The sequence below is a fragment of the Monocercomonoides exilis genome (assembly GCF_001643675.1).
Source record: "Monocercomonoides exilis strain PA203 chromosome Unknown scaffold1-2713096, whole genome shotgun sequence".
NCBI classification, from domain to species: Eukaryota; Preaxostyla; order Oxymonadida; family Polymastigidae; genus Monocercomonoides; species Monocercomonoides exilis.
In genome coordinates this window covers 2,427,535-2,446,009 of record NW_027150546.1, presented here as the reverse complement: position 1 = coordinate 2,446,009, position 18,475 = coordinate 2,427,535, and the positions used below count along the sequence as shown (strand labels likewise).

Genomic DNA, 18,475 nt, shown 5'->3' with positions numbered 1-18,475 from the left:
GCTCCTTCGGTGGTCCCACTGCTACGCAACTCCCCACTTCTGGTGTCCTTTGACCAGTCTGTATCTGTGCGGTCTCTTTCCCTTCGAGAGTATCTGCAGTAGCTATCTTCCAGCTCTCCTCCAGGACGCTCCCAATTAGGGACTCGATAACAGTCCCAGAAGCTCTCAAGGCTCTCTTCACTACCTCCCTCTCGGTTTCCTGACCGTTCATCTGTACTGTCCCGTGGGGATGTACGGAGTCTTCCTCTGTGTTTACTCTCCCTGTTCCCATCTCGCAATCTATCGAGCTTTCTATCTCTATCCTCTTCTTTTGGTCGGAAGGGCTCAATGCCTCTTCGTTGCTCTCGCAGACTTCCCAGGGTTCCTCCCCTGTGCTTGTCTGTCGATTGATTGGGACCTCCCGTAGTACTGTCATTCCCCTGAACTCTGACAGCGTCATGTCCGTCCCTGTCTCGCGGCGAAGCGCGGCTCTCTCTTCTCTCTCTGTCTCGCGGCAAAGCGCGGCTCTCTCTTCTCTCTCTGTCTCGCGGCGAAGCGCGGCTCTCTCTTCTCTCTCTGTCTCGCGGCAAAGCGCGGCTCTCTCTTCTCTCTCTGTCTCGCGGCAAAGCGCGGCTCTCTCTTCTCTCTCTGTCTCGCGGCGAAGCGCGGCTCTCTCTTCTCTCTCTGTCTCGCGGCAAAGCGCGGCTCTCTCTTCTCTCTCTGTCTCGCGGCAAAGCGCGGCTCTCTCTTCTCTCTCTGTCTCGCGGCAAAGCGCGGCTCTTTCTACGCCCACTGGCTCGTTCCAGAAGCTGTTCCTGCTGCTGATTCTCCCTGTGTCCTCGGGGGGGCTGGAGGAAGGGGGACTGTGAACGAGGGGGATCTCCCAGCTGTTGCTGGGGCCTGTTGTGGTCGAGTTTGTGTTGACCTCCTTCTTTGTTTGAAATTTGTAAAACTCCCCTCGAAACCTTGCTTTTGGAATTGCCTATAGGCAAAGCCTTGAGCGTTTCTGCCTGTGCTGTACTTTCCTGGGCGCACGCCCCTGACTGGGGCGAGTCCGAAGGTTGTGGAAGAAACGGGGGATGCTCCATATCCTGGAGCATCCCCCCCTGGACGAAAAAAGCTGGTGCTATCCACCAGTCTCCTGAAACTCTCTGGGATGTCCTTGGACATTCCCCCGTCCAGAAAACACTTCACGTTCTCCCAGCTTGACTGAGGGATAACTTTCAGCAAGTTTATGCGGCTAATACAGTCTGCTATTAGGGCGTACGCGCAAAAGAGCCCCCTCAGTCGCTCTTTCTCTTCTTCCTCTAGGCGTGTCTTTTTCAATTCTCTTGTAGTGAGGGCTGCAATCGCCTTCGCGGCTTCAAACCCCGATTCCAGGGCGGGCTGAAGCAGCTCGATAACCCGAGCGGCTTCTGGAGAGTCTTTCCTTCCCTCAGCAGTGACCCCCGTCACTGCTAAGGCGTTCCAACTGATGTCAGTGTGTCTTGTAAAAAAGTTCTTCTCCGTCTCCGGGATAAAGGTGTTCAGGATATCATCATTTATTCTGATAGATCCGGCTTTGCTAAAGTCCATGAATCTCTTCAGTTCTCCTGCTTGTCTCCTAGGCGTTAACCATTCGTCTGGGAAAATTCCCAAGAAATCTTCGGATCTATCTTGCTCTTCTTCCCGCTTTTCTGTGTTTTCGGAATCGCTCTCGCTGGTTTCTACATCGTCCCATTTCTTCATCTGGTTACGTCCGCGACCGCCCCTCAATCGCTGTCTGTGTCTCTTCTTTGCGATCATCTCTGTGTCATCAGATTCGGACTCAGATTCGCTTGATCCCGATAGAGATCTTCCTCTTGGTCGTTCCCTCTTCGTCTTTCTCACTGGTAATATTCCTACTGCTCCCGAGCGGCTCGTAACTGCTCGACTTCTCGCCATTTCCTCAATCAAATTTTCTACTCTTGAAAGTCTAATTGTAAGATCAAATCCTCTGTCCTCGCTGTCACTGGTTTCCATTCTAACAGGATCTTGTGTCATTATTACTGCGGACAATGGTGTGTAACAAAGGTTTATTTGTTAGCGAAGTTTGATCTTAAACCACCCATAATTTAAGATCAAACTCATTATTGAGGAGCAAACCTGCTCCTTGCGTTCGTATATTCGCTCTATTGCGAATTATTTGTATTTTTATTATATCTTTTTATTCTTTTCAAAAAGCGAGGGATTTGATGACTTTGAAGAAGAAGAAAAGAGGGGAAAGTGAAGGCAAAGAAGAAGAAAAACAAAAATTCAAGATAATATGAAGATGCATTGCATTGGGTTTTGAAGAAGAGTAATTTTTGGAAGAAAGATTATTTATGAGAAAGAAGTGAAGGAAAAGCGGAAGATTTTTGAATGAAAAGAATGATCTCCAAATATTTCATGTATTTTTAAAGGTGAAAAGGAAAGGATTGAGTTGAATACGTGAAAGATTGAGAAGATGCTGTTTCTGAGAAAAACACACAAAAATGGAAGAAGAAGAAGAACAACGTTTGATTTTGCTGAATTTCAATCTGTTTATTTGTTGCTGTTTCTGATCGGAATTCCTCCGAGCTTTTCATCTCATTTTGTTAGCTTCAATCGTTTATTTATTTATTCAGCTTTTTCTCTTTCTTCTTCTTCCCAATCAATACATCTTATCAACTCTTTCACTTCTTTTGCTGATTCACTCACAAAATGCAGCTCATTCACAATAACTCTTTCGATGTGTTCTTCGTGGGAGAATCTGCGAATCAAAAATACCCAAGCATACTGATAAGCAAGTCGTGTAAGGTTGTGATGTTTCTGATGATATTTCAAAATTTCTTTGATCATATTTGCAGATAGTTCTATTTTCATTTCCTGTGCAAAAAATATAACAAAATAAAATAATATTAAAAATAAAACTCTTTTTGTAAAAAAAAAAATCAAAAATGAAAAAGAAGTGCCCAAACATCAAATGCCGGAATGTTGCACAAAGCCATAAAAGCCATTTCCACTTCCTTCTGAGCCTCCTCGTTTTCTTCTTTGTTCAGCACAGCTTTCAGAAGACAAGACTCACAAATCGATAACAATTCATCCTGGAACATGCAACTCAGAGAAAAATAGCATAGGCAAAGATTAACAAGAAATTTTTCATTCTTTTCTTCTTTTTTCTTATCTTCTTTAACAATCCTTTTCTCAATTCTTTTTCTCAACGAAGATATATCAAAGTTATTACTCCAAATATCGTTAATCAAATTGCAATATCCAACGTGCTTCAGCAACAGAACTGAATTTTTCATCGATATTTTCCTTTCTTCAATCATTTTGTGAATTTTGTTGAACATTTCTAAGTCGAAAATATCATAAACTTCTTCATTGTTCATAGTGTCAATAAGTTCATTCAGTTTTTCGATTTTGACTTTCATCATTGCAATTTTCCAGTTCAGTAAACAATTCTAAAAAAAAATAATAAAGAAAGAAATCAGCAAACGCAAATTCATTAATAACACAAGTGCACACCAATGAATTTCTCGATGACTTTCTTCGTCCTCTTTTTTGAAAATTCATATTATCAGAAAACAATAACATTTTTTATCATCCATATCGAATGAGATTTCGTTTGGTAATTTGCAATTGATGGAGAACAATAACGAGCATAAAGAAATTGATAATAGAGTGTTCACACAGTGTTTCTTGAAGCATGTATTTTTTGCATCCAATTTTAAGGATAAAAGGGCAAAATTCTTTTATTTTTGAAAGTGACGATGTTGAATTCCAAACTTTTTCTGATATCATATCATCATAAGTCTTTCATTCTCAATAAAGAAGAAGAAATTGAGGAAAATATTTAAAAATATTGCTCCATGCAATATTCATAATTCAAAAAACAACAAACCATATTGAATTGGCTAATGAAATAATATTGGTTTGGATCAAATAAAAATTTTGTTTATGAGAATTCTCTGAAATGAGTGTGAATTGCTTTTTAACAAAAATTAAACTTTTTGAAAGCTTATTAAAAATATGAATGATTTTTCAATAATCCACTGCCTAAAATTGTTGTTGCGAAATGAAAAGACGATTTGCCAAATGAACTGATAAATATGTTTGCATCTTTTAATTTTTGAACTGATGAAGTGAAATTTTATGTTTGTTGAAAATGCTCCAAATGTGCACTTTCTTTTTTCGTTTTCGATGCTGTTTAAGGATTATGGAGAATTGCGATTATAACACGTTGCTTGCTCTTCAAAAAGTGAACAAGAAAATGAAAATGCTCGCTCAAAACGAAGTGTTTGCTTAAGAAGCTATTCTATTTTTTGACATTCAAAAAGTTTATTTTTTTAAAATAACATTTTCAGGTTGTGGATGAATCAGTACTCATCTTCGCTTCTGCATTTCAGAGAAATATTGCGGCTCAATTCAACAAAGATCCAACCACTTGATCTAAATGATTGCGGGCTTCATCCAAGCGAAGAAAGCATGGCTAAATATGGATTAAGCGAGAAAGGATGGAAAAGAACTTTTTTGTATGAAAGAATTTATTTGTATTTTTCGTAAATAAATAATTTTCATTCAACTTATTTTTTTGCTGCATATTCATTGATCTTTTGAGCAGGGCCTATTTGAAAACAGTCAATTCGATTCAAACCAGAAAATCTCAGCTAGAAAGAAAAGCAAAGCAGAAATACAATCTATCAATGATTCGTTGGGGAATTTTATTTGTTTTTCTTTTGATTGTTGTGGTAATTGTTCTTGCTGGGGGTGTTATGATTCCGTTTGCTGCAGAAGCTTTGGAGAAAGGAAATCGGCCCAATTGCTTTGTGTCTTTCACATTTTGTGGCATTGCTTTTAGTATTGGAATAATCAGTGTTGTTCTTTGTTTAGCTGTTGGTTTTTCGTGTTGGGTTTTCTTTGTATTCTTATTTTGTTTGAGTTTTTTAATTCCTCCTGCGTTGTGGCTGGATGGGATGATGAAGATAAGCTTCTCTATTCCTCTTATTCCTTATGAAATTGTGTACTTAATTCAAATTGTGCTGGTTTGCACGAGTTTGAAAAAAAGACATCTTTGCAAAAAGCTTAGAAATTTATTGGCTATTCTGAGCTCGTTTGCTTCTTTCTTGTTGGTGGTGCTCAAGGCTGATGGTGTGAGATTTTTATTTTGTTTTGTTACTTAAAAAAATTTTTCATTTTAATTTTTTTTTTTCTTTTTTTTTTTTTTTTTTTTTTTTTTTTTGCAAATTGAAAATTCTTATTAATTTTTCCCCTCACTATTGATTATTCTTTTTTCCTTGTTCTTTATCTCTATTTTTGTGTTTATTAGGCATTGCTTCGTATTGCTGGACAATCACATTGATTCCTACGTATTTGGCATACTGGCTTGAAAGTCGCTATGTATATGTTTGTTTAAAATTTCTGGCAGGCAAAAAATATCAACCGAAATTTTTGACTTGCCTCGTATTTGTTTTTCTGCTTTTGCTGTTTCTTCTTCCCACCCTCAGAATGGACGGATTTGTGAAAGGGCATTATTGCTTTTATTTTATTCCTCTGTATTTGTGCTTCTTGTTGGGGTTAATTATGCTCTTCATAGGCTCATGTTTATTTTGGGAGTTTGCAGATAAAGCATCAACTAGAACAAGTAAAAAACGCAATTCGAAGACGCAACTACCCGAATCAGAAGAAAATGAAATCTTGCTTATGTGCAATCTGAAATTAAGCACAGTTTCGAATTATTGTTTCAGTGTGAGTTTTACTCGATAAAAACCTGTTATGCAGTTGCTTGTTTAACGTTTTGGGTATTTGTTTTGTCGCTTTTCTTTTGTTGCACATCATTTTTGTATTTTTTTTTTTTTTTTTTTGTATTGAAAGCTTGAAAATACGATTTTGCCGCTAATTCAAAAATGTGTAATTTGAGAAGAAGGTTTTCAATTTTTGAAAGTTTAAACAAAGAATATTGGCTAATGGTAACTTGTCTAATTAACTCAAAATTTGTCTCAAATCTTTTTTTTTATGTTTGCATTTTGATAGATGATAAATACAATTCATTCTTTTTCGAAAAGTTGAGAATATTTGGATTTTCAGAATAAAAGTTAAAAAACAAAATACACAAATTTTTTTGAAATGAAAATGTTTCAGGAGAAAAATTCTTTCTTATAAGAATATTTTTGCAAAATCTTGATTGAAATTCTTTTCAAATAATTTCTAACTAATGCACTGTCGCAAATGGGAAAAAATGATTTGTGAAAAACCTTGAATTTATATCATTATTTGACTCTGCCAAATTTAGGTTACTTCCACAATTTATTCTCTTTCCTTTTTCATTTTTCCTTTATCCTTTATCCTTCTTTCTTCTTCTTCTTCTCTTCTTCCTCCTCCTCTGAATCTTTCTCTTCCCCTTCTCCTCGCATCACCATTTTCACCGAAGAGCTAGTCACTCAGGCAAAAGCACATCCAGATCAAAACAATGACATCGATGCCATTCTCACAAAAGATAAAATTACAATTCTTCATTCGTCACAAAAGGAAGGAGGAGGAGGAGGAGGAGGAGTTAATTCTTCTTCCTCTTCTTCTTCTTCAAAAAAAAATCCTTCTTCACATTCCTCACTTATCATCCTTAAGCTCTTCCAGATGTCGTTTTAAAATCAATCGCGTCCATATTGTATCTTCTGTCAACTCTGCTATTGTTCGAGAGAACACAAGCAAACTCAGTTAAAAAGACATTCATATTGCCGAGTGGAGATGGAAGCTTTGCCAAGCTGGTTTCATACTGTGTGCATGCGAAAATTGAGAAGATGCGATTTTTTGCATGTGTGCAGCATGAGGAGCTGGCGTTGGTGGTGATTGATCCAATCTTGAAGGAGATTAGGTTTGAGCTGAACACAGTGATGCCTCATTTTTTAATGCTTCGTTTGCACTTGCGTTTTTCTGATGTCATATTTATGTGCAATGCGATCGATGATAATATGTGTTTGTTTTTGAAGATATGCCAACAAAATGTTGTGGCAGAGAACTCATTGGCATCTTTGTGAGGGGTCAACTTTATTCCGCAGCCCACTCTGATGTCTCCTGCACTTCTCACACACGAGCTAACTCTCTTGGATCCCTTTCACATAAAGCGTGTTGTTTCACTCGAATGGCCTCAAGAACAACACCAACAAAATCTTCATCTTCAGTGTGAGGGAGACGTTGCTGTCACAGGGAGTATCTGTGCGAGTTCTTCAACAAGTCTGGATACTTTTGCTGCAAGAACAGCAGTGAGTGCATTGTACTGAATGCAGCTGTATCCTTTTCTTGTGTGATGTGCTTGCACCGAAAGATAGAGGGAGTGGGAGGATGAAGGAGCATCCGAAGAATATAGTGTTTTTTCATCAGACTTTGCATCCTGTTGCGAATGATCCTTCTTCCGTGGTTCTGAGATTGTTTAATCAGTGCGAAAAGATGCCCAGACTGTTGAAGATTGTGTTCAATGCTCCTGTCAAATGAGACAGCACACATCTTCATTATTTCCATCACATAAAATTTTGGAGGAGGTTATTCTGGAGTTGCTTGAACTTCTTGGGAAATTGATGAATACTTGAACATTTTTCTGTAAATGATTTTAAAAAAATTTTTTAAGTTATCCAAAAGAAATAAGTGTTTGGAATAGAGATTCATGATGTATTTATATTTATTTATTGTTTGATTGAGTAGTTTTCTATTCTTTTTATATGGAGACGAATATCTGGAAATGAAAAATTTTAAAAGATTATTGATTTTTTGAAAAAGCAAAAATTCACATGAATATTCGTTAATATACAAAAAAAAAAAAAAGATAAACATGATTTTTGAGTTTCATAATCAAAAGAAAAGAGTTTGCCTACATATTCACAAAACAATCATCCACTTTAATTGGCTCTTTGTCATATCTTTCACAAAGAATAGAAATAACTCCATAAAGGCTTGTGATGGTATCTTCGAATCCTTCTTCTTCCATCTTTTCAAATATCTCCATTTTCGTTGCCTTTCTTTTCGCTTCGTCATTTTCAAAAACCTCTTTTTTTTTCAATCTTTCCGAAATAATCAAAAAGAAATGAAAAAAATTCAATATTTCTTCATTCAGCAAAGTTGATTGCTTCATTTCCTCCAAAAATATTTCAATGGCTCCTTTCTTCACAAAAGTATCTATTTCCATATTTCTCTTTTCCGCTCCTTTTATTAATGAATAAATACACATCTTGCTTATATCTCGGTAATTATCCTTTGATGCCTGGCACACTCTCACAACACTTCCGATTAGCCCCGAAAGTTCTTCGTTCCACAATTCGCACAAAGAAAAGACTTCACAAATCGCACTGGTCCATCCCTTAATAATAAGCAACTCTTTCGCTTCTTTTCCTCTTTCCTTTTCTTCTTCTGTTCTCTTCCAATCAAAACATTTCGAATGCTTTTCGAGTTCCGCGCTTGCCTCGTTAACAAAATGCAGCTCATTCACAATATCATCTTCCAAACTTCTGTCTATGCCAAATCTGTTTATCAAAAACTGCCAAGCAGACTGATAGGCAAGATGTGTCAAATTGTAATGTTCCTGATAATTCAGGATAATCTCTTTGATTTCATTCAAATACAGATCTTTTTCAATTTTCTATAAAAATCGAAAAATATGCAAAAATATCAAAAAGGAAAAAGAAGTGTTCAAACTATAAATCTTGTGTTCCACAAAGCCAATAAAGCCATTTCCACTTCTTTTTGAACGTCTTCTCTTTCCTCTTTATTCAAAGCGACTTTCAGAAGACAAGGCACACAAATTGAAAGCAATTCTGAAGAAAAATTATCGTTTAGCAAAAGATAGCTTTCACAAAGGCTAGCAAGCAGATCTTCATTTTTCGCATCTTTCTTCAAATTTTCACAGATTATCATCTTTTCAAATCTTTTGTTCAACAAAGATATTCTAAATTCATATTTCCACGCTTTTTTCAACATTTTGCAATATCCCATTTGCTTCAATAACTTAATTGCATTTTTCATCGGCAGTTTCTTTTCGTCAATCATTTTATCTATTTTGTTGAATAGATCTGCTTTAAAAACCGATTCAAATTCTTCTTTATTCATTTTTTCCAAAAGTTTATCCATTTCTTGAATTTTCTGCATTTGTTCATCTTCCCTGCAATCCTCCAGTTTACAATGCAATTCTGCAAAGGGAATTTAAAAAGACAAACATTTTGTTCAAAATTGTTTAATTAAAATAAATGAGCAAACTTGAAAACTGCTCGCTTTTGGTCATCATCTGTACTCTGTCTTCAGGATTATCATCGTCTGATAAACTCATTCTGTTTGTTCCAAAAAATATTCAAAAAGTGGGGCAAAGCTTGGCAAATAACAAAATAAAAGATAAATACAAACATCGTTGATTATCTTGCAGCCCTAAAATGATCGCAATACAAACTGTTTTGTTATTGCTTAATAAAAAGAAGTGTTAAAGATATTGCGAAGAAACCACGAGTATTGACTGTATGAATCAAAAAATGGAAATCTTTTTTCTGTTTGATCAAACCAATAGATTATTTGAAGAATTGAATTTTTCAAAATTCTTTTTCATATTGATAAAACCAATTCTATTTTTTGCATAGAATAAATTGCAAATTCTTGAGTTCAGAGAAAAGGAGAAATAGACAGAAAAAAGTCTGAATGGAGAATATTCCTTGTTTTTTTTTTTTTTTTTTTTTTTTGAAGAAGAAGAAGAAGAAGAAGAAGATGATGATGATGATGATGATGATGATGATGATGATGATGAAGGTGAAGGTGAAGAAGAAGAAGAAGAAGAATAAGGCGAGGAGGCTGGGGAGGAACAGTGCGATTTCGACAACAACAGAGAAATCTGTGGGGACTGAGTGAAACCAGATTTTCCATCTTTGGCTGCTGAAAGCAGTGTCTGTCTAGCCCTATCCACGAAATCTGAGCGAGGCTGAGCAGATGGCAGAGAATGAGAGAATGCTGCACAAATGAGAAAAATGGTAGATTGGAGATGAACATAAAAGCTGAGCTCGATTGCTGCATGTTTCCTGCTGTTTCCAGAGCGATACCGCAAACATATTTTGCAATGAACTTCTGATAGAGTTATGATCGATCCCCGCATGCCCCGCCTCCGGTTTACCAGTAGATACGCTAAACAGTGTTGGCGAAGACGTAGAAAGCGCACTCGTCCCAATCACACTCACTGTCTTCCCTCTCCCTGTTATTATTATCTTCTTTTCCCCAACACTGATTGTCTTCTCTTCGCTCACATGCTTCCCACCCAGCAACGTGATTGTCGAGCTCAGCTGCACCATGCTCGACCCCACTGCATGCCCCACTGTCTTGCACGGTGCCAATTCAGTCATCCCACACAGATTGCTCGTGTCACTTCCACTCACCCCAACATATCGATCCTTCATTCCCTCCTTCAGCCAATCCTTCTTTTGTGTGTGCTGATAATTCCAACTTCCAGATTTATAATAACGGCACACTCTCGTATCATTGCTATTCGTTGTATACGATTCGTAGAACGGGTTGTTCGATGAGAAGACATTGTTGTAATCTTCCAAATACGCATTGTTACCACAAGGAGGATTGGCCAAGCATTTGCATCCGTGGAAGAAAAGATAATAACAATAGATTCTATCATTTGGAGCTGTTTGTTGATTCGGATTAAAATACTATCCTCCTCCATATGATAATGCGCTGTACGAAATAAATTGGAGGTTCCTCATTTTGAATGCAGCTGGAACAGTAATACGGCATATCCCTCCACCATTTAAACCTGTAAGTGAGCATGCAGTGAAACTGTAGACAAAGACACATTCACTCTCCCCTTTACCACTTTCTGTTCCAACAAAGATAGGAAAATCTGAAAATTTCTGGGAAGAAATCTTTTTTCTTTATTCTGCTTTGAACTTTTGATTATTCAATTTACAGATTTACGGAGTTGTATAAAAAATCAAAGTTTAAAGGCCCTTTCATCGTTTTATAAAAGTTTCTTCTTTCATTGTGTAAAACCCTTCAAAAATTGCATATCATCAGTTCTGTTTATATTTTGATAAGTATAGTTTTTAAGGTTTTGTAGAATAAATTGTCATTCCATTCTATCTCCAATCCTTTGGCGCAAATTCTCTGTATTTCATTTAAATGTCTGAGACCATAACTGTTTTTCACAAAAATTTTCAGAATTAAAATTCCTGACAAAAACAATGTTTACTTATCTTTTTGTATTCTCATTTTTCTGCACTTTCGAATTAACAAAAAGGATCATTAGAATTTATGTTGAGGGATTAATTGGAATAAACTAGGTCTTTCAGGAATACATTTTTTTAATTCGAATAAACTGGTGTTATCTGGAATAAACTCTGATTATTCGAATTATTATTTTTATTTCAATAATTTTTTCTTATTACAACACCATCTAATAGTATTTTTTTTAAAAAAAAAAAATCATTAACTTTTTGAATCGCATCTTTTTTCCCAATGGAATTACACCATTTATTATTCAAATTTGGTAAACTTATTATTCAAAATTAATAAAAATCAGTATTTTTTATTAAAAAATTTTTTGATATAAAATGATCACTGGTTGAGTGTCAGAAAGTGATTAAAATGTTTTGTTTTTTCATTATTCTTAAAAGGGATGAAAAATTGAACCCCGATTTTTATTATTTGTGAATAAGCATGAAATTTTTTGATTTTTCAGAAAAAAATCATCACCATGGAAATCGGATAATTTTCAAACGAATAAACCTCACATTGCTTGGAAAAACATCATTCAATCAAATTATTTTATTTGTATCAATTTTTCAAACTGGAAACAAGAATTTTTTATAAGTTAATAAATCTATTAATGCATTTTCAGAATTCTTCATTTGTTTTTATTGATCTTCTTTGCATATTTAAATTTCAATAACTTTTCTTGATTGGATGACGTTTTGCCAAGCAATGTGAGGTTTATTCGTTTGAAAATTATCCGATTTCCATGGTGATGATTTTTTTCTGAAAAATCAAAAAATTTCATGCTTATTCACAAATAATAAAAATCGGGGTTCAATTTTTCATCCCTTTTAAGAATAATGAAAAAACAAAACATTTTAATCACTTTCTGACACTCAACCAGTGATCATTTTATATCAAAAAATTTTTTAATAAAAAATACTGATTTTTATTAATTTTGAATAATTAGTTTATTAATTTTGAATAATTAGTTTACCAAAATCGAATAATTAGTTTATTAATTTTGAATAATAAGTTTAACAATTTCGAATAATAAGTTTACCAAATTTGAATAATAAATGGTGTAGTTGCAAATACTTTAACAAAGAGGAAAAGAAATCTTGCAGATTGAATGAGTGAACGGAAGATATTTTTGTTTGTATTTTGTGAAGAAGAATGAAGCTGAAAACAAAAAACAAGTGATTGTTGATATTTTGACATTCCTTGTGTGTTGCTGCATTTCAATCAAATTAGGTTGTTCGGTTTCTTAATTTCATGAAAAAGTGAAAAATGAAATGAACCTGAAAATAAAACATTTTCCACTTCACAAATAGGAAATAGTTAGGGTTTTTAATGGTGGACACTTTCAAAAACTGTGGACAGTTGCATTATCTCAGCAACAGTTGATCGTTGCATTTTGACAAAAAACACAATTATTCCTTCAATGAATATGAACTGATATGAATTGTTTTTTTCATTTGCACATCATAATAAAATTTAAAAAAAAAGGTTTTTTAATTTTCGGAGAAACTCAGAGAAATAATATTATCCGAGTTTCTCCAAAAATAGAAAATGATTTTTTCTTCGTTCTTTGAAGAAAGTTGTTTCATTCATGCGTGACTGATAAGTTTGTATTCAATGAGGGAATAATTGGGTTTATTGTCAAAAAGCAACTTTCAATAGTTGTTGAGGTAATTCAACTGTCCACTATTATTGAAAGTGTCCACTTTTATTAACACTAACTATATTTTGAGTTTCTTATTTCCACTTTTTTTTTATTGATACACACTAAATTTTCTTCAAACATAAAAAATTGTTATTATTTATCTTATAAATAGCACGAAATTTGATTATTAGGCCTTTGCGACAAGGAAATTTTTGACGAATCATGTCGGTCGAAAGAAAAAACCTTTGTCGAGTGTTTTTTTTTTTTTTTTTTTTTTTTTTTTTTTTTTTTTTTTTTTTTTTTTTTTTTCGATTATTAAGAATTGGCGATTCACATTGTATTTTTTCGGTTTCCACTTTTGACTTGTCAAGATGCTTAATTTGAAATGGCAAATTATTAAAATACATTTTTCATGAACAAAAAATCAGGTTTAGCTTTTTCAAGAATGCGTTTTCAGAGAAATTCCATCAAAATATTTTTATTTTTAACTTTCAAAATTCGAAAAAAATACAGATATTGGCATTGCTTGCAAATTCGAAAATGCATTAAAATCACTGTCAAACCAAAAACAAAAACAAAAATCAAAATCAAAAACCATATTTTGATTTTTTGATAACATTCAAATTCTGCATAGATTTGCTTATAAATATCAAATAGTGCTATTCAAAGCAGTGTTGTCAACATTCATTTCATGTAGTCTTTTTTTTCCTTCAGTCAAGTTAGATGACCTATCTTTTTCATGTAAATCAACTAAAGCAAGATGCCAACAATGAAACATAATTAATGTGCGATAAAAGAAATCTGAAATTGGGCGGCTTCTGTTGGATTGATGATAAAACTATCACCTTGAAAATCAAGAAAAAAAAGATGAAGAAGGTTTTATTGCTGTATTTGCATAAGTTTCATGAAAAGCGTTTAAACAACAAACGGAAGTTATAGTTTCGGAGATTTGTTCCTGCTTGAAACAAATGAAGTTTCAAAAGAGGAGAACTGAAAGGGATTTGAGTTACAAGGAGAGAAGCCATGTAGGACTTCTGCGGTTCTATTAGGATAATAGAATTGTGTTCTGCAGCTCAACTGCTTCCAATCACATCATATTTCCCTTTGTTGTGTGGATAGTCAGCAAAAGTGAAGATTATTTGAGATAATGTGGAACAGTTATTGGAAAGGAAGACATCTGATTCGATAATGCTTCGGAAAATGGGAGACGTTAGCGTTCTTTGAAACCAAAATAAAGCGAAGAACTGGGTTTTCATAAACATGAGAGGAAGACGGGAGTTGAAAGCTCTTTTGAAGGAAAACAACGGTTATCTTGTTGGCACTTCTTGCTTTGTCATTAAAAATATTCCTTTCTTCAGTAAGGTTACATCTTCCTTCTTATTTCATGACAGGCATATTGAACAAATAAAGGAAACAATTTACTCCCATTCGAGTGCTGATGCCTGTCTGAAGGCGTGACTGAAAAGTTTTTACAAAAACTTTAGCGACCTTCAATTCAGAGTTTGGATTTGGTGTTTTTAGAGATAGATGAAGAAATGGAGAGGTAGATCGAGGAGCCTCTTGTTCCTTTTTCGACTGCAGATCTGACTGTCTTTTCGTGTTCAATTTGTTCAGTGTTTGCTTTGAAGGTTGAGCAGAAAGAGATGAGTTATGTGCAAACAGCGAGGAGGGCATCTCATAAAATTGAGTCGATCAACCTGAAATAGTTCACAGTGTGTTCGAATGTGTATTTTAGTCTGTGAAAAGGTGAATCAGAAACAGTCCAGAATGATGAAACAGTCGGAGAGAGGAATTTGGAAAAATACTGTTTATTGAGCAAGAAAAATCGATATGGATCATCTTTCTGCCTAATTCGTCCATTCAAATAGAAGAATGTTCATGACCTTTTCCGCTGAGCAATGGATCCCATGTGCTGTTCTTGTTACCTCTCTCTTCATCTGTTTCATCTTCTTCCTCTCCTCCTTCTGCATTCAGCTACCCTTATCTTTCTTGAATTTCCATTTCCGTCTTCTTTTCTGTTCTCTTTCTCTCTCTCCTCGCATCCACCTTCTTCTCCAGATTCTTCCAAAAATCTGTGAAGCTCTTCTTCCCCTGGTATATATCTGTGTTCTACAGCACGACAACTCAGTTTGTCTATGGAATTATCGGAAAAGATGGAGTACTGATTGATATGCCAAAAATATTTCAATTGTTCGTGCTGTGTAACATGGTGAAGAGAATTTGAACTTTGTGACTCAGATTGTGCAAGTGTTTGTTCAACGATGATAAATACCACTTGGCAGAAAAAAAACTTGCTTATTGCAATTACTCCAAGCCATTCTTCACCTTTCCAAAAGTGAAGACGTCCTTTCGTTATTTCTCTCTCTGCTTGCTCTCAAGTTTAACACAAGTTTCCATTATTATTTCAACTCCTCCTCCTTATAGCTCATCTGAGTAATTATCAAGCTTGGAATGGAGTTTGCGGATGGAACAAACCCCTCCCTAAAGTTAAACGAACACTGATATTCAATTCGAGAGGCACTTGAATTTTTTCTTACAGTGCTCTTTATGCCTTCAACCGACTGAAGAGGAGCTTCAAGTTCAAATGGATGATCGCAATTACCATTTCATAAGTATCTGTCATTGGACAATAAAAAGGATATGTATTCTCAAAGGCGATCTCTGTGTTGATGTTTGTGAAGTGCTTTTCATCGTTGCAAAAATTATTTTTAAATCTTCTCTCGCTCTGATCGAGATATGCTTGGAGAAGAGAACCGAAGAAAGAGAAAAAAACTGAACACTATCTTCCATTCTGCTGCGTTCGACTCATCTACCATATAGCTGGAGTTATTATGATGAGCTCGTTAATGACGGATATATTGACAATAGATGCGACAGGCGCAAGGTGGTATTTTTTTGTTTCGTGGTTGAAGATCGATAGTTCGTAACTCAAACAACTGCTCGTTTCACGTTGCGATTGCATTCGCTTTCTTCTTCAGCTTCTTCGTTGCATTCAAGCGCTTTCATCTTTTCAACCATTTCTTTCTTTCTTTTTCTCACTTTCTCTGTTTCTATTTCTATTCCAAAAACTTTTAACTTAATTCCGTCTTCAGCATCTTCCTGTTTTTGATGCATTTGCTGTATTTGCAGATATGTTTCTTCTGCTCTTTGCACGATCTTATTTCCATCATTTTACTCATTGGCCGTTCGGTCTCTTTCGCCTGCTGTCTGTTTGATGTGCTTAGCCACTTCCTGCATGGAGATTGAAGTTGAGTTCATTACAGAGTCTTATGATGCTATGTTCAAATAATGCATCTCTTCTATTCAGTTAATCGTGGTGATAGCTTAAAAATCAACATGAGTCGACAACTTTCTTTGTTTGGACAAACATCTTCGAAAGAATGCTGGCTAATTCGAAATGGGAAAGAAGAAGGGAATGCATATATCCAGAAGCAGTTTTTTCTTCTATCTGCTTCTGATTCTTCTGTTGTGCAACAATTTGGTTCAAAAATAGGTGGTGAACCGATACTGAAGCTGTCATGTTCTTCTATATGTTGGGTGTTAAGCAAAAACCGATGAATGACGCAACGTCGCTTAGCAGCAGCTTGTATTCTCTTGTCGGATCGCTGCCCGAAAAAGAGTCTCTCGCTGTTGGCAATTTTGATGGAAGAGCATGATACACTTCTTCGAACAGCGTCTTGAAAATATCTTATGAATGGAACAAATAGACAATGACCTTTTCGATTTTGGATTTCAAAACTGGATCAAATATATGTTCATGAAATTTCCCTGTTTTGTCAGAGTGAAAATTCGCCTTTTTGCCCCCTTTGCAACTCAGCTTATTCTGCAGTTCCATTTAAGCCTCCAAAAAATAGCTTCAGCATCTGATTGTTAGTCTTTTGCTGTTCAGAATCTGCCATGTTTCCATCCCAAACGTTATTAGCTCCATCTCCATGACGAATGCCTTTCACGATATTGTATTGCTCGGTGTTGCTTCCATGAACCAATTGCACTGAGATACTTGAAATGGTGCTAATACCTCACACCCTTTTGTGATAAATGCAGCTGATTCTTGTTGCCCAAACAAACAAACTGCGAGATCTCAGTTCACAGCACGACTTGTGAAAATCTTGGGTTTGATCCCGAATGACCAGAAGAAAATGAGGATGAAAATCGATAAATTTGTGCTGAATGAGACAGTGCCTGATTTATTTTCGCTTGTAGCATCAACACATAATTAGGTTTCACATCTTCATGTTTAAAACCCTTTCTGTGCACGTGCGAATAGAACAATGCAAAATAGTTTTCGTGTCCTCTCACTGAAATCATATGCATCCCGCAGTAATATCCAATCAACCTGAAAACCATTCGAAGATTTAGCGATGAGTCTTCAAGGATAATTCACAATTGATATCTTCATTATAAATTCTCCATTGAAAAAGCTTCAATCTAAACTTTTCTTCTTCTGTCACAACGTCAAATCTTCTTTCTTCTTCAAAATCTTGAGCTTCTTTTCTTTTCAAATCAACCGAAAATTTACAAAATTCAGTATTATTTAACAATATTGCAGCTCCTTCCATTTTTTATTTGTTCAAGTGACTTTTCTTTTGACATAAACAATTGTAATGCGCAAATTATCATTGATTATAATAAATATTCTTCAGTGGCAACGTGGACAGATAAAAGCAGCTTCTAGTCCTATTCTAAATATTTAAAATTAAAAGCTCGTATTGCAGTTAATCTTTCACTAATGTCAAACTGTTATTAACTCAAATATCGCGTTTGTTCTCAATATTCCAAAATATAAAAATTATGGAATGCAATTGTTAATTTGGTCGGATAAAATCAATAATGATATAAATATATGAAAGTTGACGAAGTATTTAACTATATACCGTTTTTGACGAACGTTTCATAAATGCCAGACAAATAAAACACTCCATTTCTTTTATATTCTCGCAATTTATCAAGTTATGAAAGATATTTTTTTTATCAAAATTGTAATGAAAGTCTATTTCTGAAAAAAAGAAATGTTTTCAAAATAGCATTTCTATTCGACAGATTGATCTTTTCGACCGACTGATCTTTCGACCGACTGATCTTTGTCGTTCGACTGATCTCGACAAAGATCTGTCGATAACCCATTGAGAAATTTCGATTTGAATATTTTTGTTCATGTCATTTATATATTTTTAATAATTAGATAATAAATTAATGAATAAACAAAATAATAATGAAATTTCAGAATAATAAAAATCAGTTTTTGGTAATTTTATTATTATTTTAAAAAAATAAAATTCAGACCGATTTTGTTGTCGGTCGACTTGTCGAGCAGTGAAAATAATGTCGGTCTGTCGCAAAGGCCTATTGATTATAATGCAGGATGAATGATTAACTTTAATATTTTTAGGAACCCCCATCTTCTGCTCTTACCAACTCTGAATTCAAACATTTCGATGAATAAAAGAATAAGATTCCAAAAAAAAATTTCGCCAACTTTAAAAAATTCAAATTGGTTTAATAATTTTGAAAATTGATTAACGAATTATTATTTCATGTTTTTCCAACAAATTTTCCAAACATATCATTCAATCTGCTTAGAAAGAAATTTTTCGAATAATCATTCTCATATCATTCGTATTTTTCTTAGGGTTA

At 34.9% G+C, this 18,475-nt stretch overlaps 3 protein-coding genes across 3 annotated transcripts; 1 reads left to right on the top strand and 2 right to left on the bottom strand.

Moving 5' to 3' along the window:
- Positions 1 to 762: 762 nt before the first annotated feature.
- On the bottom strand, positions 763 to 2,001 carry MONOS_16900 (uncharacterized protein; the record flags this gene model as incomplete). Its single annotated transcript, XM_067869773.1, has 1 exon — positions 763 to 2,001. The coding sequence occupies one exon, from the start codon at positions 1,999 to 2,001 to the stop codon at positions 763 to 765; it is 1,239 nt and encodes a 412-aa protein (XP_067736598.1).
- A 1,933-nt stretch (positions 2,002 to 3,934) lies between these two features.
- On the top strand, positions 3,935 to 5,854 carry MONOS_11958 (uncharacterized protein; the record flags this gene model as incomplete). Its single annotated transcript, XM_067864536.1, has 7 exons — positions 3,935 to 3,938; positions 4,045 to 4,072; positions 4,174 to 4,257; positions 4,326 to 4,493; positions 4,583 to 4,789; positions 4,901 to 5,109; positions 5,288 to 5,854. The coding sequence occupies 7 exons, from the start codon at positions 3,935 to 3,937 to the stop codon at positions 5,722 to 5,724; spliced, it is 1,137 nt and encodes a 378-aa protein (XP_067736597.1). The 3' UTR covers positions 5,725 to 5,854.
- A 2,242-nt stretch (positions 5,855 to 8,096) lies between these two features.
- MONOS_11957 (uncharacterized protein) lies at positions 8,097 to 10,319 on the bottom strand (the record flags this gene model as incomplete). The annotated part of the gene is made up of 8 exons (XM_067864535.1): positions 8,097 to 8,151; positions 8,175 to 8,584; positions 8,641 to 9,131; positions 9,199 to 9,269; positions 9,386 to 9,398; positions 9,437 to 9,448; positions 9,550 to 9,933; positions 10,094 to 10,319. The coding sequence occupies 8 exons, from the start codon at positions 10,317 to 10,319 to the stop codon at positions 8,097 to 8,099; spliced, it is 1,662 nt and encodes a 553-aa protein (XP_067736596.1).
- Between the last annotated feature and the right edge of the window lie 8,156 nt (positions 10,320 to 18,475).